Genomic DNA, 27516 nt, shown 5'->3' on the forward strand with positions numbered 1-27516 from the left:
CGTGGAGATCGAACACGTCAGCGTTGAGGGGTGGAAGAACTCCTCAAACGCTGTTCTCTACCTGGAGAGGTTGAGCGTGGGCGAGGGAGCGATCGAACCGACCGTCTCCGAAGTGCAATTAAATCCGACGTCGGTAGTAACGCCACAGAGACCATATGCGTAATCGCATGTTTAATCGGCAGTAAATGGAAGACATCGCGATCCAGAACGTTCTCATTTTATACATTTTTATACATTTTTTACAGTATTATTTACATTTTTATACTTTTTGTACATTTTTATATATTTTTTATATATATTTTTATACCTTTTTTTGCATGGAACTACTTTTTTCAACTACCTTATTTAGTTTGTCAATTTTTTTGGTTTTTTCCCCTCATAGGGTTTTTCTTCTTTTTTGCCATTGTTATAATTAAAGACTTGATATAATTGCATGAAAAAATATCTTAAAATTGCATTAAAGATGTATCGAAATTGTAGTATAAATATGTTGAAATTGCAATGAAATGCATTAAAATTACATAGTAAAATCATATCAAATATATAATCATTAATTACTTACTTAAATAATATTATGGTCATTTATATAATATTTACAAAATATATCATTTTTTTGAATTCAAATTTATAATTATATACATCATAAATTGTGTTCTTGAAAATTGTACCGTCTGTTACTTAAAATATGTTTTTATAATGAAAAAGTACGTTCAACGTTGACACTTGTTATCGATACATATTTAAAATAGTTTAAAAATTGGGTGTTATATCTAAATAAACATTTTGATTTCTTGCCATAACCTCAGAGTAAGTTTTAATAGTTATATATCCTTCATTTCTTTCTAAGACATATTTTAATTTATCTTTAACTATTTTTCCATTAGGACTGGGAATATTTATAGAAGTATTTATACTGAGTATATTTATTTAATATTTGTTTAGTATTTATAGTATTTATACTAAATATGTTTAAACTATTAAGTAATTGACTATTTTATTCTTCTAAACTTCTTGTGAGTTTTGTGGATAACCCAGATAAATATAATTTTAAAAATCCTAAACTACATTTAATTACATGTAAAAATTTACGTCGTAGTTATATTTTTTTTGTAAAATCACTTTGGAAATAATAATTTGTATAATTATCACGTGAAGTATACAAAAATTGCAATAATTGCAAAAAGTTGCAAAATCGTTCAAAATTGCAAAAAATTACATTATTAAATTAAATAGGAAGACTGTAATTAATCTGATTCGTATGAATATTTGATCAGACTTGATTTACTGGGTATCAATAAAAAGTAGCAATATCAATTAAATCCGCTCTTTAGTTATAATATATTTATTTTTTTAAACTACCAAGTTTTCTCTTTTTTTTTATATTTTCATAATTTTTACTACATAACCTTTTTTCTGTGTAGAAATCTTATATTTTTATGATGTCAATATGTTTTAGTAAATAAATTATTATTTAATGATTTGTCATTTTTTGGTTTTTTTTTCTTCACAGGGTTTTTTCCTCTAAATCTATAAACCTTTAATTTTAAGATGCTAATTTTTTACTACAATATTACATATTGTGTTATATATTAATAATATTACAATATAATTTACAGTATTACCGAGTTTTTACCTTATTTTTTATATTAAATAATTAATTTTCACTTTTTCTTAAACGTGGAGTTTTTTTTTAATATTTTCTTTACTTCTACTACCCTACGTTTTTTTTTTATATAGACATTGTTAATTATAATTGCTTTGTGATATTAAAAAAATAAAACTACGGTTATGATAAAAATTGAGAATAATTGTTATTTTGTCATGATGTTCGAATCGTGTTGTTTCTCGATTTAATTTTTTTTTCAGTTTTATTATTGTAAAACTTTTAAATGTATGCCAAGCTCATGTACCTGAAGTTGGCTTCCTGCCTATGTCGAATCGAATTCGGACTTATCACCAAATGTAATAACCTTTTAGTTACTCAAACAATTTGTAATTAAACAATTTACGAGAATATTCAATTTTAATTCTAAGTTTTTATTAACTTCCTATAGTAATACTTATTATAATATAAACTTAAAATAAAAGATTTTAGACTATTAAAATTACACATAAAATATGATTTGTTAATTATAATTTTCTATTATTATTATAAATACAAATGAAGGGTTATTTACAACCATATGATATAAATTAATGTTATTTTTCTGTGTACTTACATACCTATCATAGTTATTTATGACTTTTGAAGCTTTTTTTTTTTTTCTAAAGGGCTCTAAACCCAGGAACCCCTCCGAAAATAATACCACTGCTGTCAGATATTTAAAGTAAAGTTATAACGTACACGCTTTAAACGTTTTGTAGTTCAATTTTTAACATTGTAAACTATAAAAACTATATGAGATAACTAACATATGGTATTATTGAAATATGTTCTAGTTAACACCTGTACGATAAGAGTGTTCTTTTGGTTCAGTCTTCAGCGACTATTTTGAAACGGCGCAAACTGTGGTCGTTTGCGATTTTTTGCAATTCAGCCGACCACCGCCATTCGATAGCGCAGCACTGCTGTTCGAGTGATCCGTAGCGATACGGCAATATACGCGGTATAAGCCCAACGTGTTGGCTACTCAAACTGGACGTGCCATGCGAATATCCGTTCGACGACGGTACGCGCGACGGCGAAAACATATATTTTTTACGAACATCAAATAATGTCCGTTGCACGACGAAGAGATAACGGTGTGATAAGAGGATTTCGATGTAACGGGTAACCGTTACCGCGGGTTTCGGTGCACGTCTGCAGTCATTACCACCGGGCCGGGAGTGCATTACAATACGTAGAAACGTTGTTCATTAATCCGCACGGAGCAAAGGGCAAAAATAACCGACGAAGAATCTCAAGGTTTGTCGAATACGCGGTAAAACCGTTTAACGGTTAAGTGCCGAATTATGCGCGCGGTCGGTAAATCGTACTCGCCACTGCGTCTCCGTGCCATCCAGCCATCATCGTTACGAGGGTATTTCGTTGCGTACACAAAAATACAATTAATGTACACGATCGAACACGATAAATCGCATCGTTTTGAATGCCCGGCACTGTTTCCATTTTCCTTTTAGGCTTTTACGTAAAACACAGGTGATCGCAAAAGTCTCCCGCGGCGGTAGGAGGAAAAAAGAAAACGATTAAATATTGCCAAACAGTATATTAAACGTAATAGACTAAAATATTAGACCGCACAATGTATTTATGCTAAGTGGGTATAATATGTTTATATTATAGTATACATAATTATATGATATATAAATAAATTTGGATACATAATGGTCTAACCGTTATGCGTTTAAACGTAATGATATGTATTACTTAACATTATAAAAAAAAAACTTTTCACTAAAATATTATTATTATTAACGCGTATAGTATATGCTAGTCGAGTGAACACCGAAATATATTTTGATTTGTATTTTTTTTTTTTTTTTTCACGCGTTATGTGTACTATCGGTTACAGGGTACGGATAAGGGATGCACTGCGGTTATTATTGTTTTCCTTTGGCCAGTATCTGAACGAATACCTCTACGGAGATTACGGTGTTTCCTAGCACTGTGATTTGCGAGACCGGGCTTTTTCCCAAGATGCGTAAGTGTACGAAGAGATCAGACACGGGGACTGTTTTCTCGAACTCGGAAAACAAATTTAACGTTTCGATTTACTGACACTATTCGTGAAAAATCGGTAAAAATCTGCCGGAATCCTATTCGACACCACGACTAGTGGAAATATGACGTACGGATGGTCATATTTTCTATTCACAACAACAACGTATAACGTATTATTGTGAATATTTTTACGTGCGAATCGGCTTTGGACATTTCTTCGTTTGGTCGCCGACCAACTGATCGAATCGAATCCTCGGCACGCCGTCGAGAGCTCACCGAACGTATAGCACAACAATGGGATGGCTTAACTTTGATCGAACGTTTATTTTTCGACAGGAAATCGGCATGAAATAACAATGGTTCAACGGTCGTTATTGTTCTGTATTAGGCATTAAGCGATGTATGCATACGCTGGTGGCTGCAAACCGATAACAATAATTTATACGCGCGGAACACAAAAATGTGGCAGCCATTTTCCCAATAAATCATCAAGTCTATATGTTTATTCATAAAATATTTGTATGCAATGAGTTTTGTTTTTTATCCAATCTGTTTTACTGCGTGTCAAGTTAACATTTGCAACCGGCTAAAGGATTACTGGTTTGTAGTCAATTTCTGTTGGTGTCGATTCGTGCAACAACTAATATATTACCGAAATAACATCACCGCCAAGGCATGAGACGGACGGACGGTTTAAGCCACCGTCAACATGCATGTTGATGACCGTAAAGGAAAAACATTTGGACAAGCCGAATAGATAGACAATAATCGTGGTGATGGGAGGGGGAGACTAAGAACAACCGCAGGCTGCGTCGAAAATCGTCCGATACGGGTTTTAAGCACATATAATGTTTTTTTTAATATAACTATCGATTTTTTCTTTACGTATAGTGATATGTACTGTGTGTTCACGCGAACGCCATGATATTAAATGATATTACAGTATACAGTTATGTACATTTGACGTTCACTCTACAAACGAAAACAATGTGTACAACGTAGAATTTTCATAGTTTTACGGTGCATCGGTAAACCGTTTAAATTTAAAAAAACGAAACCATAAAAAAAAAAAAAAAACATTTACAAGGTTCTAAAGGAATACATTACATTTGTGTATGCATGATACAACTTCCGCACGGCAAGTAGGTGCACATCATAAAAATTATATTTTCCAACGGAATCTGATCAATCAATGTCGGTGTTTGTAGAATATCGTACGACAACAATATTACGTTAACGGATACAACGGAATAATGTAGTTTTCGAACGGAATATTGAAATCGCGATGCGTTTTTCCGTGCAGTGCAACAGTTGCGGCGGACGGAACACGCGTTCGACGATTGACCAACAGACGGACGTCGTGTTCCCGGTCGAGACGACGATGCGGAAGCTGTACCATTATTCGGGCGGTGTTAGTTCGAGAAGCGGATCTGAAAATATAAAACAGTCGGCATCAGTTAATGTGTGTACGTATGTACGTGCGCTCACGAGACCAATGCAATGTTCTCGGCGGGAAAACCTGTGACCATTAGGATACGTTTATAGTCTGGGACGTATTTTGCTTTGCGTTTATCACAACCAGAGACGCTGTTTAAATCTAGATCGAATACAAGTACATCACTTTTCTCCATCATGATTGATAACTAACCTAATACGTCACACTCATGGGCGTCCCCAGACATTTTTCTAGGAGGGGGGGGGGGGGCAACATTAATTAAAAAAATAAATGAAAACTGTTTTTATACATTTTATTTATAGTAAATTATTATATTTCGTCATCATTAAAATTATGAATTAAAACATTACAATCAGGTAGGTATTATTATTACAATTAAAACATTAAAAAATATTATTATACATCATTCTTTTTCATTAAATATAAATTTCAATCTCTGCGGACATTTTGAATTTTACCAATTTCTGTGGAAATAACATTATTCCAGGGGGAGGGGGCAAGTGCCCCGTCTTGCCCCCCCCCACCTGGGGACGCCCATGGTCACACTAAATAATTGTACGTTTCGCGCCCGAGGTTTATGATCGCGACGAGATTTATTCATTTTAACGTCCGCGCGGGCCCAAGAAATACATTAGAATCATAACATAATAAAACGTAAGAAATATAAGACAAAAAAATAAAAAAATAAATGATTTATTCATATTAACTTATGTAGACGCTAACATTTGTGGTGGTCGGAAGTGCAAACATAGGTAAATGTCGGTGGTTCAAAATAAGACACTATAGGAATGCCGGTCTTTCAGTAGTGAATATGTCGATATTTATTAACTTATTGCAATCGTTTCATTGTATCGTTATATCCATACGATGTTCGGTGATCTTTTACGGAGAAGAAACGAGATACGGTATCGAGGGACATGAGACTGAACTAGTCCGAGAAGGACACGATGTAGTTCCGTAGATGATACTGATGATATTGTTTTAATAATATTTTCATAAGATATTTGTGGAAAACGTTTCAGTCGGGCAATTATTGAAGAATAATATTATATTATTAGATATGTTTTACGGGAAACGTCCTACGATTAAATCTCTTGACTGTTTACCTGTTATAGAACTTCGCGGAAGTCGAAATGAATAACTAAACAAAAAACATAATACGAGAAGTACAAACCGTCTGCTTATGTTTATAATTGTACTCGAATAGTTTTACTCTGCACGGGTTTAATGTATTCAACAGCCCGTGGGTTCAGGAAATAAAAATAAGTACAAATGTTAAAAAAAAAAAGTAGCTCTTCTGTCTTCTGTACAACGCTTATTCAACGTATTGTAAATTATATCGTATTTGTGGGAAGCGTGGTTTTGTTTTTATTTTTGCACCGATGTTATGCTTAACCACCTACAGTTATACGCTATCTGTCGGGAAACGTCTGACACGTTTCAGAAATGTGTTCTCTGAATCGATGGGAAGGACAAAAAGGAAAAATAATAACAGTAATACGCCTATCAATATTATCCACGTAGAACTTAAGAAGTAAGGGCAATCAGATACTAAATCAGATTTCACGATGCACGCGTTTTTCGAAACGAACACATATCCCAAGCGGGTTAGTTAGTTTTAATCATTTGAAATATATTTATTTATTTTTTGAAATTTAAATTCCCAACTGGTGCAGTCTGTATTATTAATAATTACAAAAAAAAAACAACAGATGTATAGAGGAAACAAACAAAAACAACACTCCACGTAATGGACGGAAGCAACGTAGTGAATTATATCGTTCCGATCAGGGGTGCTTTTCTCGCGATATTGTACGGATTAATGGCGAATAAAAACTGTCCCGTTGCCTAGTGTCATATATAGTATTCCCGGATTATTAAGTTGCTCTAGAAGACGTAAAGCATTTATTCGGCCATTTAATTGTCCCCAAACAGATACATCCAGTGGGCCTCATCATATTAAATACAAAAGCATATTACTAATGTGACATGATTATTTCAAGATGTTGTTTTACCGATAGTAAAAATTTTACTTTTATTCGTGTATTGTGAAATAAGTATAGTACAGAATTCGTTTCTACAATTTACTCGTGTACCGCGCACACCGTATTATTTATATGGATATGGACGACGAACAGTTTATAAGGAGAACGTTTTAACTTCAATGTAGTATTTTGAAACGTTTTTGTAGTTGTTTTTACGCATGGTTGTACACGGTTTATAAGAGTATATACAATGCAATCCTGGTGCACGCGTTGTGTTTTTATCATATTTCATATAGCTTAAAGTGCTCAGTTTTACCTTCGTCAAAGAATTAGAAATAGAAATGAAAAACAGTTCAAATGAATACTTGTGATATTATTATTATTAATATTATAAGAATTACGTAAGCATGTAAACACAATAAATTGTAAAAGTACGTTTTGAAAAATTAGTTTCATTCTAATACCGGGCTTGAAGTGTATAACCGTATTAAAATCTTATCATTTAAGTGCATAATAATTTGATTTTTTTTTTTTAGAAAACAATTCTATCAGGATCTCCGTGACCATGAAGCTAACGATTGAATGATGTAGTGTTGGACGTTAAGTTGCGAATAAATTCAAACCAATTATATAAATTTAGTAGGTCAAACGACAATTTGACGGATCAATCATTTGGAGTACGACTATTCGAATAGAATATTATGAAACAAACGCTGTGTAATTGTTACAAGGAAAATATATGTACAAAGATATAACGTGCGCATTTAATACGATGATTATTAACGTCTTCTAAGTTATTACAATACTTTCGTTCAAAGGTGATTAACTTAAGGACAATGTATTCAAACTAAGATTCAAATAATCCGCGAGGTATATTTACATCATTTTCCGACCGGTTGTCCGCGGTGGTTTTTTCTGGCGCTTTTTATACCGTAAACGAATCGAGAAAAATGAATTATTTTTACTACAACAGGTTAAAAATATAACGCATACGAGAAAAAAAGTTATTTGGTCATCCGGTATCTTCACGGGACAGGTTTTTTTTTTTTTTATTTTATTTATTTATTATACTTATTTAGATAAATTTGTTCGGTCCATTCGAAAATTTTCCCCGTTACAGGTGCAACGCGCAGTCCAATAGATTACGTTGTAAACACTGACCTAGTCGGATAAAGAGTTACGGGAAATACAGGAAAAATTGTTTTTTACTCAAAAAAAAAAAAAAATGCTCATATTTTCTAAAATAATTATTAAGCATCAAAACAATCAGGTTTTATTAGATGCTACCGTGAAAGCTTCACAAATATTACTGCTTTAAAATCATTATACTGTGCACTAGTCCGATCATGCCTTGAATATAACTCCATTCTCTGGGCACCACATAAGTTCGGTTTAATTAAAGAACTAGAAGTTATCCAACATTGACTTTAGGATTTATTTTAATTTATTGTTATGTATACAGAGAAGTACACTTAATGGTGGGCCGAAGGGGTAAATTTTGACGCAGCTGCGTCAACTTTTTCAAAAGAGGTTAGATTTTTTATTTTATTAACTATGGATACTTTTACAGAGAGAAAATTGTATGCATTAATGTATTATACTTACACAATAGTTTTAATTTCAAATTCAAATGCTTATTGCAATTATTACATGAAAAATTGGCAAATATTTACCTATCTATTACGTAAAAAGTAAAATCTTATTTTTATCATAATACAAGTAAATTTGGAAACCGAGGGGGTGGAAAATAGCTCAGCAGATTTGTGAGGTTAGACATCAGGGTGGTGGTGGTGGTTGTGGTAAGTAATTAAATGTGTTAAATAAATTAAATTTACGTGCAGTCCGCCATCAGTACACATCTTACGTGTCATTACTTATACGAAATTACTTGGAATAACTTAAATTCAAATACTTTAGAAATAAAAAGGAAAACCTTGCTTTATTAATGTTGTATGAATCGCTTAATAATTAAATTGAATGTTTTGTATCGGTATGTTTGATTAGTTTCTGGTACTTGAGATTGATTTATGAATCGTTAATTTGTTTTACTTGTCTTTATTTCGATTAGTATCGAATGCACCGATTAATCGTTTAACGCGTTCAAGTTAATTCGTATAACATCGATCCTTTGGTCCTTGCGAATTTAGCTTTTAGCCGTGGGAGCAACAAGACAATGCGAATTCGCATCGCGATCGGACCGTACAGAACACACGAACGGACGAACAAATAAACGTGTACAAAAAAAAAAAAAAAAAACCAGTGCAAGGTGGACGAAATCGAATGGCTTACCTAAACGTTAAATGCGAACGTGTCGTACACAATACTAGTAACAATAATAATTATAATAACGGTATAATATTGTTATTATTATTATTATACAATAAAACTACGACGATGCGTTCAGTGTACGCCCATGAGCGCGTGCATGGGCTGCTGGATGAGGCACGTCTGACAGGACGAAGCCATCGGCGCGCCGTCCGCCAGCTCTTCCTTGTCTCCGAACCTGAGCGCCACCGTGTCGTCGGGCGCGCGATCGTTGTCGGCCGGCTCGTACTCGTTGCGATCGTTCAGCGACTCGTCCGCCGACCCGTTCGCGTCCTCATCGATGTTCACCTGAGCGCCCACGGAACACTGAAATCCGACAAGCACAGTGTATACATTGTATAATCGCATCGCGTAAGCCGCGCGCGTCGTTTTCGTTGTTTTTATCGAACCATTCGATCGACCGTCCTCACCCGGCTCCTAGCCGAAATCCCTCTAAACGTACCAGCCCACAAATCTTTGCTCCGCGATTGCACTTCATACGCGACCTCGAAAAGCAAACTTTAGCCGTTGCGCTCATCCAAACAGGATTATGTACAGTTATAACGAGTCTACAATAAAGCGAACACTACAAAGTTCTAAGACGTAAACAAATAATATTTTCAAGATAGACCCATAGGCTGTAAATAATTGTTTTCATTTTGTCTGCGGAATAACCATGACATCTATAAGAATAATCCATACATTATCCCTTTGGTATACTCATTTTGAAAGAAGGCACTGGATGTCAGTGGCAAGTTTAATACCTCGTGTGATAAGGGCCTGGCTGGGGCCCTTGATTTCTTTCCACGGCCTTGCCGGCAATTCCATTAATAACTTTGAATTTTTTTCGGTCCACCGATCGAGTAGGAAAAAATATCTATTAACCCATAAATTTGTACACGTCGCGTTAATATTTAACAAGAATTGTTCACATTGCATTCGATTTGCTTTTAACTGCTCACAGAAATCCATTTCGCTTCTCATTGAAATGTAATTTAATTTTAAAAAAAAAGAAACGTTATAATGTTCCCTGTTCTTCGGCACGTACGTCAGAGGTCCGCCACTCTTGAGCTAAGATAACCAGATAACTTTGCCTAATCGCACAGATGTGTTATGATGATGATCGAACATCCGAGGGTTATAGGTAAGTTAGGAAGTCACGAAACGCACGTGTTGGTTGTTATACTATACATTGGTGATGAGACGTAAAATAAATCGTTTGCGAGAACAATCACGCGTAGATCGTGTAGAGAAGTAGAAAATTAAATTTTATGTTGCATAATAATAATAATAATAATAATAATAAGAGTGTGAATAAAAATAATCTCTCAAACATTGAAACGGGGATCGCGTATACAACGACAACAAAGGAAACGAGTCACATATGTATATTCATGCAACGGAAATAATGTTATAACATGATATGCATTATACATATGTGGTGATCGAAAACTTGTTTCGATGTAACGTCATCGATTATAATTTATATTGAACGCCGAGTGAAAGCTCATCGGTAACATATAAATAGGTTGTATTTGATCAAAGCTTTCGGCGATGGAATAACTTCAAACGGCAAAAGCAATTTCGAACGTGTGTAAAAACGGTCTAAAGAAAAATGCTTTGATTATAAAACAAAAGAAACCTAGAGAAGACTATATATACAACTTAAAAATAGTTTCCGGAATGAGAACTAAGGAAAATTCATTGAGAACCCGTATTTCTCTTGTGGAAATCTCGAAGGGAAAACTATGGATAACTCAAATGTTCTGTGTTAAAATGTCGCTTTCAAACTTCAAGTCAAAGTAGGATAACAAATCATCTATTTTCAAGTTGCAACATTATACACATTTTTATTATATTTTTTAGTAATCATTTTGAAATAATTACAATAGTAATACACACTGAAATTAAAAACTCTAAACAATTTTTAAAAAATCTTTGAGTCAATGTTTTTTTTCCTAAAACCTTGATAACTTTAAAATTAAAGTAAATCGAAAAACTCTCGACAAGTCAAAAAATCGCATTTCTCTTAAATTTAAACTTATCAAGGTTCCACTATTGAACGAAAAGTTTTGTCATATATATGTATATATAATCACGTTTTATTCGCAATATATTAACGGTAATACAGTTATTATCATATCGAATACGTTGTAGGCGAATCGAAGTGAAGGTGTACCATCGTGGAAGAAGAAATAGCGATATTTTAGAGAGGATTTAAAGCGACAAATACGCGAATATGACGAGTGTTGGTTTATCAACGAAACGTATTAAAACCGTATCACCATAATGGTTAAAATATTTGTCGTTACGATGTGTACTTTATTTACGTCAGATTTGGCCGATTATCATAACATACATAACAAGACGCCAAACACAAAAGACCGCCGATACCAAATTTTCGTCCAGGTGATCTTATACATTGTTGAACCACAGATTTGTATCACTACAGGTTAGCGTGTTACCTATGGTTCGTAGGAGATATGACGGAGGGAGCTGGTGTTTTTCGAAGAAGTTCAAAGTATTTTTCCACGGACAGGAAATTCGCATCCGAACGACGTGCTATACGCTATATCTTAGCCGTCATTCGAAGAAAAACAATTTCTAAACTTCCATACACAGCGTACGAACAGTGGACGTTACTGCGAACGTATTTGCTACCATATCTGTGAAAAGTTGTCGTGACAACAGCGGTGTTGTAGAACCTAGGAAATTTTTTTACCGGCCGCGGTTACGAAATACTCGTGACGAGAGGGGGGGGGGGAGGGGAGCAAGAGATGGTATAAAAATTTTGGTCGTCCCGCAGAAAACGACCGTTGCAACGCGTGTTCGCTGCACGTAAACGCGCACGCACGGCACCGGTGACGTCAGTCACGGGATATTGTTTTTGTGTTCACGATTTTTTCCACCCCCTTTTCTCTTCATAACATTATGGTAATACAGTTGTGTAGTAGCTTTAATAACTTAATGTCAGAGACAAAGTTCTAGACACGAAAGCCGGTCGTCACGCACCACGCCCACGATTGATCACTTCCGGTAGTTATCATTCCTCCGATTTTCAGGGTGTGGCCTCTCCCTCGTTTATACCCGTCGCTGCGTTTGCTCGTGTTTATCTATACACGCACACACACACATTCGCGCACAATATACATAAACGTACATTTCCCAGAACAAATGCGTGCGTGCATGCGCCTATGGTGTGAGTGTGTGTTTTGATTTCGTTCCGTTTTAATTACGATTCCGAGCGACGGTGATAGTCGTGAGGGTTCCGAATGGGGGACGTATATTATCGCACGCGCAAAGTTCGAGAGGGAAAAGTAACGACGGCTACTTGCGGGGTGTAAGAGGAACGACGAGTGGAAAGAGTTCATGTAACAGGGACGGACGATGCGATGTGTATAAGAGACGCGCGACGTGAAATCAATCGACCAGAAATATGTTCTGCTCGTCGGCCAACCCCGCAGCAGTTCCCTGCGCTCCAACGGGTATACGGCCGCGTTGTTCGAAAATAATATATTTATATACAACATTTGTTTTCGTTGAAAGTTAGGCCGAAACAAACTTAGGTATTTAGTAACACTACGGTTATAAATGTAATCGTATAACGTCCGACAACATACCACGGTGAACTGGACCTTGATAGTAAAATCGTGTTGTTGAAATTTCGTAGGTTTCGAATTCTTTGAAACCTAAAGAAACCCGTGTCCGACCAGCTTCAATGTATAGTCTCAGCACCGAAAATCTGGTCATTTTCGTATATATATACACTTCGCTGTACGGCCGGAACGTTAGGCGTGTGGAGTAATGTTCGTATTAGGATGTGCCGCGCAGAGAGAACAATAGTTGACAAACGTGCGGGGAAAATATTTTGTGGGTGGATGACCAGCGAAATGCATTTTTGTCATATTCGCTATTCCTTAGGGTATGCCGAACAGGGAATGGCCATCACATTTCAGAACTATTATTGTACCGGAATATGATGGTCTGCATCTTGTTTCGATAGAACCGAGAGGAATAGAAAGACCGAAGAAAAGTCATTATAACGTAATATAATATCGTATACGTCTATGGTTTTAAAACGAATAGATTTTCAATAGTTTTCACACTTTAATAATATTATATCAGTGTCAAATGTTTCCGATGCGTTGTCCAGTGGCGTTTTGCCTCCCCCCCCCAGATAATCCAACAGTACAAATAGCACCTTTTATTTATGAACTTTTATGGATATTATTTAACAATATTGGTACCTAGTACATGCTACCTACAATTTATGTTTATCTAAACCATAAAATGAGTTAAAAGACTCATGTAAAATCAAACAATTAGATATAGTGTATAAAATACATACAATTAAAATATGTTTTAACTGGCGAGGGGGAAGGATGTCAGGGTTATGGTAATAATAAATATATTATATTGCCCCTCCCCCTAGGTTATTTCTCAGTTACGCCACTACGTTGTCCGAAGTTCGATTTACATTGCAACTAAACAAACATGTAATACGTGTGTACATTAATGGTGCCATGCTAACAACTAGTCAATATGTATGGCCGTTAAACTATTTTATACACCATTAACAGGTAGAGCTTGCAGGATGTACATCAAAGTTTGAACAGACCGAGAGGAATTTTACATTTCTTACCCGATAATAATTACGATCCGACTAGATGGGTGTATTTCAAATGCGAGGTTTATTCCAAGGGGACGTATCGATTGAAAAAACTCGAACGAAACACATGCGGACGCGATATAAACGGTACAACGTGCGAAGGGATGACGACTCGCTCCCACGAAAAACACGTAACGTACGCCGGACGGGATGCGATCGTACGGACGTTGGCAAAATCTCAAAACAAATAGAAACGAAACATCAGCTCGCCGAACGTGTCCCCGGGGGATTGGACTTAATTGACGTGTACCCCTTGCGCGTGCACGTTTCACTCGAACGCATTTGTTAAATTAGCTGCTGACCTTATCTGGGTCCGTCCCAACGAATCGGCAGCGCGAGCCGCAAGAACGGACGACGGACGGATAGCATACGTTTCACGTACGTGGACAAACACTTTCAGCGGTGTCTGACCACGGTAGCTTAACGGGGGAGGGAAAACGACGGTGAGAACGGGCCCGAAAAAGCGCTCGTCCGAATTTCAATGTTTCGGGAGTGCAGTGTATTGTTTACAGCAGGATAGCCGCGCGTGTGCACATCGGAAATGTTGTAAATATTTTTGCGTCAGCAGAGTTACGGTTACGGGCACGTGTTTTAATTGCCGTGGTCTCGCTCAAAAAGCGAATTATCGATTTGGAAAATTCCTCAGGAATTTCACCCGTCACATCGGTTGTATTGCACGTCCTTCGGTGAAACGCTGTACGTTCCGCGTGGTCATTATCCAGGATGAACCCGGATTGAGGCGGGCGTAAAATCATCAAATTTTTTTTTTTAACATTCAGCTGCTCTCATGGCAAGATCTGCGAAAGTCCACCTTTGGTTGTCTCGGATTTGTATCACAAAGTATACCGATCGCCGTTTGTTGTACGCGCAACTTTGGTGTAAGCAAAACAAATCGAAAAGCAACAGCGGGTTGTTCAAAAGTCCTGTTTAACACAAACGAGCGGTGAACGAATGTTTTCAAAAATGTAAATTTACAACCAGAAAATTCGGTTTTTAGAAATTTATCGGGAACTGACATCGCATCGGAACGGGAGCGTAGAAAAATAAGTTTCGCCCAAATCGAATGCTTAAACATCGGAAATAATGTACTCCCATGTATTTAACTGGTATTCTCGTGTGAGTATTCCGTACGGGCGACAACTAAGCTAGAGACAATGCTCTTTTTTCATATTTTCAATTTTTAAAACAAACACCGGCGAATACTACGTATTATTATCATTCTTATTATATTTCAAAAGTATATATATTGTTGCACTAATAGATTTTTGTAATTATAATCATTGGGCTACGTACTGACCGTACGTTTAATAAATAAATAAACCAATAGATTCTTCGTCAGTTGTACTCTAAATAATATTACTCGCATATTATTAGACCAGTTAACAATAATTGCAATCACGTAAGATATTACTATGATGTCGCAGTAAAAAAAAAAAAAAAATCGACGACCGATTGGAAATAATAGTCGACTTTTTGGGCTTGAAGTACACCGTTCTTTTCGTTATGATATTAATAATTATAACTTAATCAACCCATCTCAGAAAAGTAACATTTTCTCGCAATAATGACCAAATCTTTCTCGATAAAATATCTTCGATTTTTCGTTTATAATTCAATAATATTCTCGTATTATATAACAACAAATATTAAAAATTATTGCCGTTTTTGTTTATTAAAATTTCATTTAAGAATCCAAATTTAGTTGATGAGTAAAAATTAATTTTCACTTAACTCGTTAAAAACGTTATAACGACTTAACCCTATTTGACTACCCGAGTTCATTATGTACATCTTAACACTTTCGGTTCGAAAGATTCTAATACCTGCCCTTGCTTCCTATACATTATTCATGCGTGCATGAATTAATTGTCTTTCATTTTATTCTAGACACATTAAACTTTTCAAACGAGGAATTTAAATGCACCTTAAATACGCCTTTTCACGGAGAAAATTTAATTTCTTATTCTTTAATGATACTTTAGACAGAAAATGTATACAGCAAAATGATTTATAAATAATTAACATGCACAAATATATATATATAAGTCTAAAGATTTTTAAGAATATTTGAAAAGCTTAATATTGGTTTTGATTATCAACGTTTTAAATTTTGCAGATATAACGTATCTGGTTAAGCATGGACATTCGAAACAGGAATTATATAATATTGATTTCATGTTTTATTTGTTTTTGAATTCTCGCAAAACCATAGGCAGTTTATTTCGATGTGCAATTAATTGTTTTGTTTATAGCACGTTCGGATATAAAACGCGTTTTATTAAGGGATACTGTAAATGCAACAAATCGGTTTTTGATTTGGGTCGATGCAGTAATTGCACCACTAAGCTGTGCACACGCTTTTAATTTCTGATATTTTTCAGCAAAAACGGGCGATTGGCTTCGATTGCCGAAAACTAATAAATATAGAATTTTACCGCGGTGTCGAGCAATAATTAATGATCCGTTCAAATCCTTATGAAATAAGTCAAATAATGTTTTAACATTGGTCTCGAAGGAAAAACTAATGAAAATCGTTAATGGTTTTAGTCCGATAAAAACGCAAACACTAAAAATAAAAATAAAACACACGATAATTTATTAAACTCCATTATGTATATGAATCTGTGAACGATGTATTGAAATTTATATAAAATGATAAATGCCAACATCGAACCGTAACTACATGTACACGCATAAAGTATAAAAACTATCACCTTTCATCGTATATAAACTTTTTTCTCCAGATCAAACAGGTGTATAAATTATCGAATCCAATTAATGATTTTTAATTATTAATGCAACAGCCATCAATTTAACTATTAATGCATTTCTTTTTTACTTTTTCAGTTTTTTTTTTTTATGATAAAGATCTCATAACCTATAATAAATATTACAACTTGAGTATATTAACGTGGAAATGTTATAATTAGTTATAATAATAATCTGAAATTTTCGCGAAACCACGGTAAATAAATGATAAAACGTTGAGTAATAACGCATTGATACAAGCCATTTAAATATGTATGTCACAGGGTAGATAATATATCGTTTAGTCGGTCAAATGTCACGGAATTATGCTCCTTCCTCGTGATACCAGATGCCCGTGAACACGAATAACGAATATCACAGTCTAACGGCGTCATTCCCCTTTACAACTACTTTCACCCCTGCCAATAACGACCGAAATAATGCGTCTGAAAGTCTAAAAAAGGTAATACGCCGATTCGGTCAGATACGCAACTCGTTCGGAAATCAACAGCCAAGCATGAGCTTGATAAACACGCGGCTAATCCCATTTCTTAGCGATTCCGTTGCTTCCATTTAACTAAAGCACCACGTGTAGAGACGTTGGTCCTAGGAAAATATCATTGTGTTTATAGTAACAACCTGTCCAGGTCATTTTCCGTCGCGCTTCGTTCGGACTAACCGATTTTTACCGTTCGCAAAAAAAAAAAAACTATACGTTATAATTTATATCATGTGCGAAAGTGACTCACCGTCGATCCGTTTTCCGATTCTGTGCCCACGGGCGAAGCCGTCACCTGGTCCCTGGTGGCCAACTGATAGACGTTCATCATATGAGCCGCTTGCGCGTGTACCATGAGGTCCCAGGCGCTGTCAAACGATTCCTTGCACTGGACGCACATCAGGGACACGCAGCCGTCGTTCAAGTTTCCCGGCCATTCTGCAACCGTGTGCGGTGATTAGAAAGAAATAAAATAAATATCCCTGTTATACGTATCGTTATTCGACACACTTACGCGCGATTGCCATGTATCATATAAATCAAGAAAACGGTACAACGGCATTGCAATTATTATTGTTCACGCACATATACTTACACATCATTAATCGTTAATTAGTTAAACCACGAGTCAGATACATGCTGTAAAAATACAATAAAGTTTTCACGGTACCGTGGTTCGTAGCGATCGAGTGGAAGAAAAGAAAAACAAGTCCGCCTTTCCTCCCTCTTATCGGATCGTATTCTGTTTTGCCATGTTCGTTCTAGCCGATTGGTTTTCTTGAAATTATTATTACGTAATAATATAATGTTTATTACCGTTTTAACCATTATGACAGTATAAATATCGATCGTTTCGAAATGCGCTTTTAAATTAATGTAAGTGACTCGCGTTCCCCCTCAGTCGTAGAGTTACCATAAATGTTTTACGTTTAAACGTCGCGGGGGTATTTTCGCCATCTACAGGCGCGCAGATTTATTTAAATTTTTTTTAATTTATTTTATAAGAAGATTACGGTAAACGTCATGACGACGCAGTGGCACCGGAAAACGAGACTTTTTTCCTGTCGGATATCCACGACATAACGATAGTTGAGTGTGACGTTAAACGTAATGAAATTATACACGATACCACCGCCGCTACAGCTACGTCAAGGTTTCAGTCGCACTTCACTTTGGATCGTATATTTTTTTTTGTTTGTCTAATCCGGACCGAACACAAAATAGGTTAAGCCTGTTGCCCCCAACAGACTAAACCTAAGGTTTTTTTTATGGTTTAACCGTGCATGCAATGTCGTGACTTTGTAACAGTGTCCTACCGTCATAACAATAAATCTAAGTCTATAAGCTATCCGCATCCAAATGTCTGTTAATATAGTACACAATAATACATTCGAATACCCAATGAGGTTAAATTATAAAGTAAAGGTTAACTTTTGAGATGGACAATTTATTTTAAAAGTTATGGTTAAAATGCCGATGATATTTGTTGGAAAATTTCGGGTGTCGTCTTAAGCATCTCGATCAAAACTTTAGTCGCGGTATTATTTAAGAGTTTTTAGTCTCTGACAAGACTCTTTGTATTAGCTCTACAAAATGAGGCTCTACAAACTAGGCTCGAAGAAAGAAGCTTTTACCATATTAAATTATCAGTGTAAGAAATTTTATTCCTGCTCTCCACATATATTTTTTTAAATTTTTTTTTTATTTATTGGTACATACACAATCTGTGCCTTACTGGCACAATAAGAGTATTTGCTAAGTAATTAATGACACGAATAAACTTGATAAAGAAGCCACCCAGCGATGAAACTTTAATTTGAAGATTTTTTTTTTAGTTCTATATTTAGTTAACTTATTAGTTTTTTTCTCTTATTTGTTCAGATTAAGTTATAAAAAGTCTGTATACCAATTGTGCTTTAAACACCTTGGAGGATTACCAGAAATAAAATTTGTTGAGAAGCCTTTAATTAAGAGATTGGAATAAGAGGTTAGACAATTGTGTCCACATATATTTGATCGCAGTAGGTCAAACAGAGATGTATGTCGGTGTTTAAAGACTTGAGTTTCTTGGACATTTCGAATACCACGTAAACGTATTGTACTTAAAAATTACTAAAACTACACGAGTAAATTTAGTCGCTACGAAGACCGAGAGATATTACAATACCGTATTGAAAAAACGTTAATCACTGTTCTTACCCGGTTACTACATCGGCGCACTAAACTTACTGTTATTATTGTTGACATTTGGCTTGATCGAGTTGTTACATTTGCAGGTGAATCTAAGCTTGCAGTATTCCTTCTTGTGATCCAACAGGCCTTGCAGCTCGGTGAACATCTCTCGACAGTTGCCGCATATCAGTATGTCTGGATTGCCTATGCGTTAACGGAACATTATAATATCGTAATAAAAAAAATCTCAAAGTCGTTTTTCGTCCGAACAAATGCGCGCTATGGAAAACATTTCGAGTTTAAAAATATAATTGCAAATTCAAATAAGAATTGAAAAAAAAAAAAAGGTTAAAATCGAACAGAAAGATAAACAACCGTTTCGTACACGGTGGAAACGATCGTTATCGTTGTTCGAAACAATTGTTCCTATTGCCGGACGATCGGTAAACAATTGCTGGCGGTAAAGCGTCAGGATTGCGCTGCCGAAAATATGAAATCCACAGCGTGGTAACGTTTTGATCGTGACCGTTTGTCAATTTGTCAAGCGATCGGCTGCATCCGAATTGGGTCCCGAATTATTTTAGGTACTACACCAGTTGAGTAGTACCATTTATTATATTTATATAATATATTATATATAATAATTTTAATATTTTTACCAGCACAATTCTAATAATTTATATTTCAATGGAAAAAAACTATGAAAAACATTTTTAACCATACCTGTGGTCTAAATAGATCATAGACAGTTCTAAGTCTGTTAAAATAGGAAGGAAAATGTTAGTATAATATAGTACTTACCAAAAAATATTCAGGAACTAGTGTAATACATAAAATAATTCAGGACCCAACTAGTTTATTACCTATAATAATCTGGGACCCAACTAGTGTAGTACCTATGAAAATCCGGGATCCAACTAATACACTACCTGCGGTTAGCCCTTAGTACTCAGGACCCAACTCGGATACTTTGAAGCGATCGTGTGAGGCAGAGCTGTATTCAGTGCAGGACAAGAGGCACAAACTTTAACACTACTGACGTAATAATTTTCACAAAATATGAAAAAGATGTAGTTAAAACAATTTAATTTGATAATTTCGTTGAGAAGTTTGCCTTTATAAAAGCGAGAAAAGTGCCATTGTAATATTGTATTAAAATAAATTTAAAATCATCTAACACAATTGTATAACAAAAAAATTTGAAGAAAATTACATGTTTTTATAATGTATTGATTGAAGTAATACAAATAGTTATTAAAGTTTATTAGTAATTATTACCTTGTATATTAGATATGTTTTTGTATATTTTTTTTATACCTATCTAAAAAGATTTTTTGGAAAAATGCAAATTTCCCGTTGGGGGATAGGGGGGCGCAAATAGAGTGATTTGCCAGGGGCGCTACCAGACCTCAATACAGCCCTGGTGTGAGAAGTAAACTCAATCGTTTCCGGTGCGCGCGGACATAAACTGCGCTCGCGATTGATCACCTATGCAACACATGCGCGCCCAATTCACACACCCAGAAGAAGAACGATACAACTCAAATTGTCTCAATTGTCGCCAATACACAGTGTCGGCCTGGCCATGACCACTACCCAACGGTCGCCAACGTATCCTGGAAACCAGATGAATTTATGTCGGGGGGCCCTCATTTCTAAAGATTCATAAATCGTCAAAATACCTCTTTGTTATTGATATTTTTTTATGATCAATATTTATAACTTTAATTATCAGCAGAATTTTGTAATTTAGAAAAAATTCTATTGTACAATTTGTAAATCGTTTAAAAAAAAAATGAATTTTTACATGATATGGTATTATTTATATCATATAGTTGTGTTATAAATAATGACGCTAACTATGTAGTTAATTTAATTGTTTTTGCATTTAAAATAAAGTACCATTAAAGGGATTCTGATATTTTACAATATTTACGAGCACTTTTTTATCACTTTACGAGATGACATTTTTGTGGACCATTCTGAAGAAATGCATCTGGGTCCAACACTATATAATATATACTCTATAATATATATTATAGGTATATGATAACGAGTATAGAATACACTGTCATACAAATGTTTGGATAGTGATTTACTTTAACCGCCGGGGGAAAAAAATTAAAACATTTAATCGTATCGCGTTTCGCGAGCTAGTTGCATCCAGAGTTCTAATCATGGGCCAGAAATAAAAAAAAAAAAAAGAGAGAAAAAGGATTATTACGACTTATTAAGACTTGGGATCAAACAGTGGATAAATGTCCCTGTACTTGCGGGAACGATCAAGCACATATCTATTCGAACCCGTTGCCTCTCGGAGATCGGTAATTGGTGGGGTATTCGACGGTATATGTTTCGGTACTCACTGTAGAGTTTCAGCTGGTCCGGCACGATGGCGTGATGCGGCTGTTGCATCCCTTGACCGGCGGTCGGTTGACCTCCACCGCCGCCCCCGTTCTGACTTCGGCCGCCCTTCGCCGAGAACGCGTGGCTGACTTTCTGACGTTTCGAAGACTTGGCACCGCCGCCGCCGCAGTTGTTGACCGCCGCGGCTGCCGAGAGCAACGGCGACGACGAGGCTGCGTAGTAGCTAATGCGTGTGCGGGCACGCGGGAAAACAGGGCACGAGAAAAAGACGATATGTATTACACTGTCATCGTTGTTACCGTTATCGTTTTCATCATTATTATTATTATTGTAATTATCGTGTAAGACGTGCAATATTTCCCGATGCCGTTGTACGACGTGTATGCACGCGCGGCACGTCGACTGGCTGGGTTTCTTTTTTCTCTCTTTTTAGTCGGTTCCAATTATCCGACGAAATCGATTACACCGTATTCTCTGCCCCAACCCCAAACCCCTCGTACCCTCACCGCGTACACCACGGAACACAATGGGTTGTAATTCATCGGGTTTTCGAAATTGCACTCGGATATCACGTAGTCTGCCCCGTTTTCCGGATCATAACTCTTAGGCCCATTAAAAACAATCCCCTCCGCCCTCGCGCCCACCATCACTCGTATTGATTTAATTTCGTTAACGCCAGCTCCGAGGAGAATTTCATGTCCTGCTCGGCGGCCGCGTGTAGGTACGGACGACGGTCCTTTGCCGGAGCTCGACGGTTACTCGGTCGTTTTCTTATGGCCTTTAGGTGGATTTTTATCGTTCTCCTTTGTTCGCGCGAGATCGATTAGTGAGAGGAAACCGACCAGGGACTTGGTCCCGTCTAGACGTTTTCTAGATCGAAACCATAGTGTTCAGGATTAAGAAAAGAAAAAAAAATTCATATTAAAACACCGTAGGATAATATTGTTTGTATTTGTTAATATACATACGGAAAGAAACCATTCGACTTTCGTCGAAGTATATTTCGCGTAATCGTGGTATTTTTCGATGTACGAAATCGTAGTGTAAATAGTCGATTATTTAAATTTCAACAAATATTTCCACATCTATACCTCTACCTGACTCCACCCTATTTAAGTTCCTAAAACCGTCCCTGCGATCGGGTTTTACGTTCTTCGGGAGGTACCCACGGAGCGACGACGAAATTATACGTGTGCATGAAAACACCGCGCGCATTCAACCGTTGACGACACGCGATTTTTCTCATGACGCGCCACAGTTGAGACGTGACGGGCACCAAAGCTTAACCGTAATACCGCCTCATCGGCTTATGACACGCGAATTTGCATTTGATGAAAACGAAGTACACACACACACACACACACTACCTCGACACACCTTCGTAATATACTTGTGTAATACGAGATCAAACTTAGAGGTTACTGTCATCCGCAGCGTTTTGATGCGCGACGCGTTAAGTGATGTCGATGGGTTTTCGAATGATTTTTATTGGTCACGCACATGACGCGATCGCGATAATGTTTAATATGATTTATCGAAATCGCTAAATATTAATGCGACGTAACGAGCGTAAAATACAATATGTTTAAGTATTATGTGTATCAAATCACTTTCATGACCGTTCGAACATTGTTTTGCTGTTAAGCCGCGAATTGTGTTTCAATACGTTCGTCGTCACGTATTACACTACACTACGTTTTCCGTTGGGAATTTACAGTTTAATATTATTTGATACACGCATGCGCTTCCGTAGTATAACCTCATTGTTCACACACGTTACGGCACAGAAAATAACAACGTGACAATTTTAATACGAGTTAACCCTGTTGTGTAAATTGTCGAATAATAATAAGTGATACTACATTATGTACACGGGTTTTTTTTTTTTATTGACTTGAGAAGTTTTCAGACTTAACTCGGGTAGACACATCTTCTTTTCTAATTTATCAAGAATCAATTTTTTTAGCTATTGTTTTGTTTAAAATATCTGTATGTTCCTCGTTCCTTAGTGCACAACACGGAATAGTGTGATAATTATTATTTGGTTTATTTCCGTTCAGCAGTAGTTACGTTATTCTGGAGTTTTTCCTCGAAAACAATTATACTTTTTGTACTCTAATCGTGGCATATGCGTTTACTCATTACGCACACATAAAAAGCTTAAAATTAAAACACTTAACTTCGATCTATAACTACAAACAAATTAAAAAATATCTTAAGGTTATCCCGTAATGTGTTGGGTCTATGGTGTACATAACTTTTTTTTCGTTTGATTATCGTTCATAATACGCTGTTATAATGTTTGTGACTTCTGGCACGTGTTCACGTGGTACCTATTCCGCAGACGACTTCTGTTTAACGTAAATAACAATAGACGTTTTCGGAATTTTCGTTATGATTACCGTATTAGCAATATTTTCCTCTGGTTATACGATCTCGTTATAGCGATGGCTGCATGTACGTCTTTCTTTCGTCGTCGAGAATAATAGAGAGTAAAAGATTAACGCGTTTCCACCATGAGTAGGTGTACTGGTGTGAAATAAAGATGACTTGTATAAGAGGGGCATATAATACTCCAAGCTTATAAAATATTTGTCGTATTTTTTGTATTTATTATGTGTGCTGTTGCCCTGAATTGGTTTAGGCTCCCTCCCCCGGGATAGGAATGTTTCAACTAAAATCATAAACACAAAACGTGTACTGAAAATTTCATATACACACATGACACGTATAATACATACACATTTATTGTGATTTAATTCGTTTTAATTGAAACATACAGATCATTTTCGATTCAAGTTTTTTTTTTTCAGCGATCAATTTTTTTTTGATCGAGCAGTTCATAAATCCGCACCAAAAGTCTTAATCTGCACCACAGTGAGATCGATGATCGATATAATAAATCGTTTTTTTTTTTTTAGTAAGTGTAAATCTATTCCAGTTATAGAAATATATAAAACAACTCGTTTCGATGAACGCATGTGAAGTTTGGCGGACTCGTAAAATGGTATATAATAATATAATCGTTCGACCTTGTTCGAGTAATATTTAAAAAATGCCATACTTCGCTACTCGTTCGGAACTTGGACGTATACATAAAACGTGTAGCATATACGGTATAACAGGATATATCGTACATGACCCTTCGTGGTCGTAAATATCCAAAATCGTCAATAAATTCTTGTGGAGTTCATTACCTTCGGCTACGCGTGCGGTCACGACGGATTTCATCAAAAATTCTATTCCTCCGTCACATGTGTACGATACAGCGTACAATATTTAATATATAGTAATATTAGCAATACATCACACGTGTTATACGACTACGGACCAACACCCGTTGTACAGTTACTTAATTTTTAAATTATTTAAACAATAATGTATGCTCGTACAGTATGTATCGTATGTACGTACTTCCGACGGTGCTGTGATATCGAGGGTAATAATATAATCACTTGATCTGCACATTTGTCAGGTTTCACGTTGCATAGGATTTCGTTATTTTGTCCATCAACACTTTTCGAAAAAGTTTAAAAACGTATTCCGAAGCACCTCTGCGGGCGGATCATAGCTATGTCCCACCACGGTGAACCGTTTCTGTATACTTTGTGAGCGCATAATTGGATTTCCAGTCAAATAAATTTCGCGAAAACTGTTAATGTTAGAATTATATAGCCACGAATAAGTGTTGTGCTGTAATCAGAGCTAGAATTTGGAAAGGACTGCGATTACATTACGTAAACACCCCTCTTACCTATTCATTATTTCCCGACCACAATGTGTAAATCCGTCCTTTTGCGTTTTATTTTTTTTTTAATTTTCAAACTTTGACTCTTTCTTAAAAGTACGTGGAATTGGTAGTTTTTTTTTCTTGAATTTTAAAACTTTTAAAATTTAAAATGAACCGATGGCGCCGAGGAAAAAATTACCAGAACGAGCACCGGTAAACGAGTGTACCTACGATATTACTAGGTCGGTTATTGGCCATCGCGTCAAAAGAACGTTCTCAATAATATAACTAAATGATTTCGGTTTTCGTTTACTGCGATAATACTAGACTTGGAAATAATCGCAGTTTCGGTTATAAGACGACGCTCGAGTTGAAAAAAAAAAAATAAAAATATTTAAATTAAATTGAAATAAAAATCCATCATTCCTCGTGTAGTGACAACGTAAGATGAGTATTTAGACGGTGTTACTTGCACTGCAGCGAACCGATGTTCTTTGTTGTCGTTACACTCGTTCGCCCCGCGGCGGCCTTCTAATGCAAAATCGTCGTGGTCGTTAATAATTGCAGAAGTTGCACGTGCACGGTCGTATAATAACGCGAGTTTTAGAGTAAATTTGTGTAGAGTTTTGAAACGGTTCGCGCGCACCTTCATCGGCTACGGAAGAAGACACAACACGAGTACGTTATACACGCACTCTCTCTCTCTCTCTCTTTCTCTCTCTCTCTCTCTCTCTCTCTCCCTCTATCTATCTCTCTCACCACATACACACCTCACACATACACGCACACACACACACACACACACACACACGTACACGTATGTATGTACACGATGGTGCAGGATCCGCTAACGAACGTCGTTTATCTGGCTCGACAGTCCGTAACTAATGTAACGTAATAGCGACGGCGGGGAATTTCGCCGTAATGCAGTGGTGGGCCGTTGCTACCCCATTGTCGTCGAATCCACCGCGCAAACCCTTACGGCCGGCGCGACCAGACCCCTCCCCCCACTGTGGTGTTTTATCAATTCGTTTGACTCCGAACTTTTGTCGCGCACAAGTTTTGCCGCCGTCGAGTGACGTGCGCAAACAATGCGCGCGTACGGTTTACGATAATATTACACGCGGTAGGTGGTTACGGGCGGTTTGCTGAGAGAAAAAAAAACTAGCCGTCCGGTCGGAAACCGTAGCGCGTAGCCGGGAATTATTTTCGAAAGCCACGAGCAGTCAACACACAATCGGTTTCGTTCGTTCTCTTCAAAAATCTAGTTTGTTGCACAGTACACCGTTTACGTTACGCCTCGACAAAATTTATGATAATATGAAGTGGCGTGGTCAGGAGATAATATGGAGGGGCAGAATTATAAATTCTTTCCTACGCAAGTAACAACATTTTCATTTTTAGTAAGTCGATGGAACACATCAATGTTAAAATGTGTTATTATTTAGTATACTGAAATTGTGAAAATCGTTTAACAATATAACATTGTACCTATGTTTTACAATTATTGTATATTTTACGAAATAAGAGATATATTTCGGGTGATGGGGTATAGCCCGTTAATCCCCCCCCCCTGGATTTACTACCGACAATATGTGATCGAATTACAATGACCGACCCAACATGACTGAATCAGCATCACGGTATATCTTATACGTCGTACTTCTAACCGAATACGACAAAGCGTCACCAAAATCATCTTTAGTGTATCATCACTTGCAGTTGTGTGTGCGTGTGTGTGTGTGTGCGTTCGTTTACGTACAGTTAAGACAAATCATTTCTTCGCGAGCCTGAGAAAAAATAACTCAAGATCAGCTCCTCCGTCCGCCAGTACGTTTTTCGCTCGCGACACTTTTTGTAATTATGTATTGGAGAATATTCATGTCCAGATTTCGGTCCACGAAAAGTTTTTTTTTTATTTTTAC

General features: G+C 36.3%; 1 protein-coding gene across 4 annotated transcripts in view; it reads right to left on the bottom strand.

Annotated features, from left to right (window-relative positions):
• Positions 1 to 3388: 3388 nt before the first annotated feature.
• Positions 3389 to 27516, bottom strand: part of LOC112683505 (heterogeneous nuclear ribonucleoprotein C-like 3) — a 117192-nt gene continuing 93064 nt past the window's right edge. For 3 of the 4 annotated variants that reach the window (XM_025554558.1, XM_025554559.1, XM_025554560.1), the window contains exons 6-9: positions 21861 to 22084; positions 19552 to 19698; positions 17573 to 17760; positions 9503 to 9733 (exon numbers count right to left, since the gene is read on the bottom strand). In XM_025554558.1, coding sequence (XP_025410343.1) covers positions 9503 to 9733; positions 17573 to 17760; positions 19552 to 19698; positions 21861 to 22084 — 790 coding nt within the window. Of the gene's footprint in view, positions 5092 to 9391; positions 9734 to 17572; positions 17761 to 19551; positions 19699 to 21860; positions 22085 to 27516 lie in introns of those variants that run through there. The other variant, XM_025554557.1, reaches the window with a different exon arrangement.

This window comes from Sipha flava, unplaced genomic scaffold, assembly GCF_003268045.1.
Source record: "Sipha flava isolate LNK unplaced genomic scaffold, YSA_version1 228_pilon_pilon, whole genome shotgun sequence".
In the NCBI taxonomy this organism is placed as follows: Eukaryota; Metazoa; Arthropoda; class Insecta; order Hemiptera; family Aphididae; genus Sipha; species Sipha flava.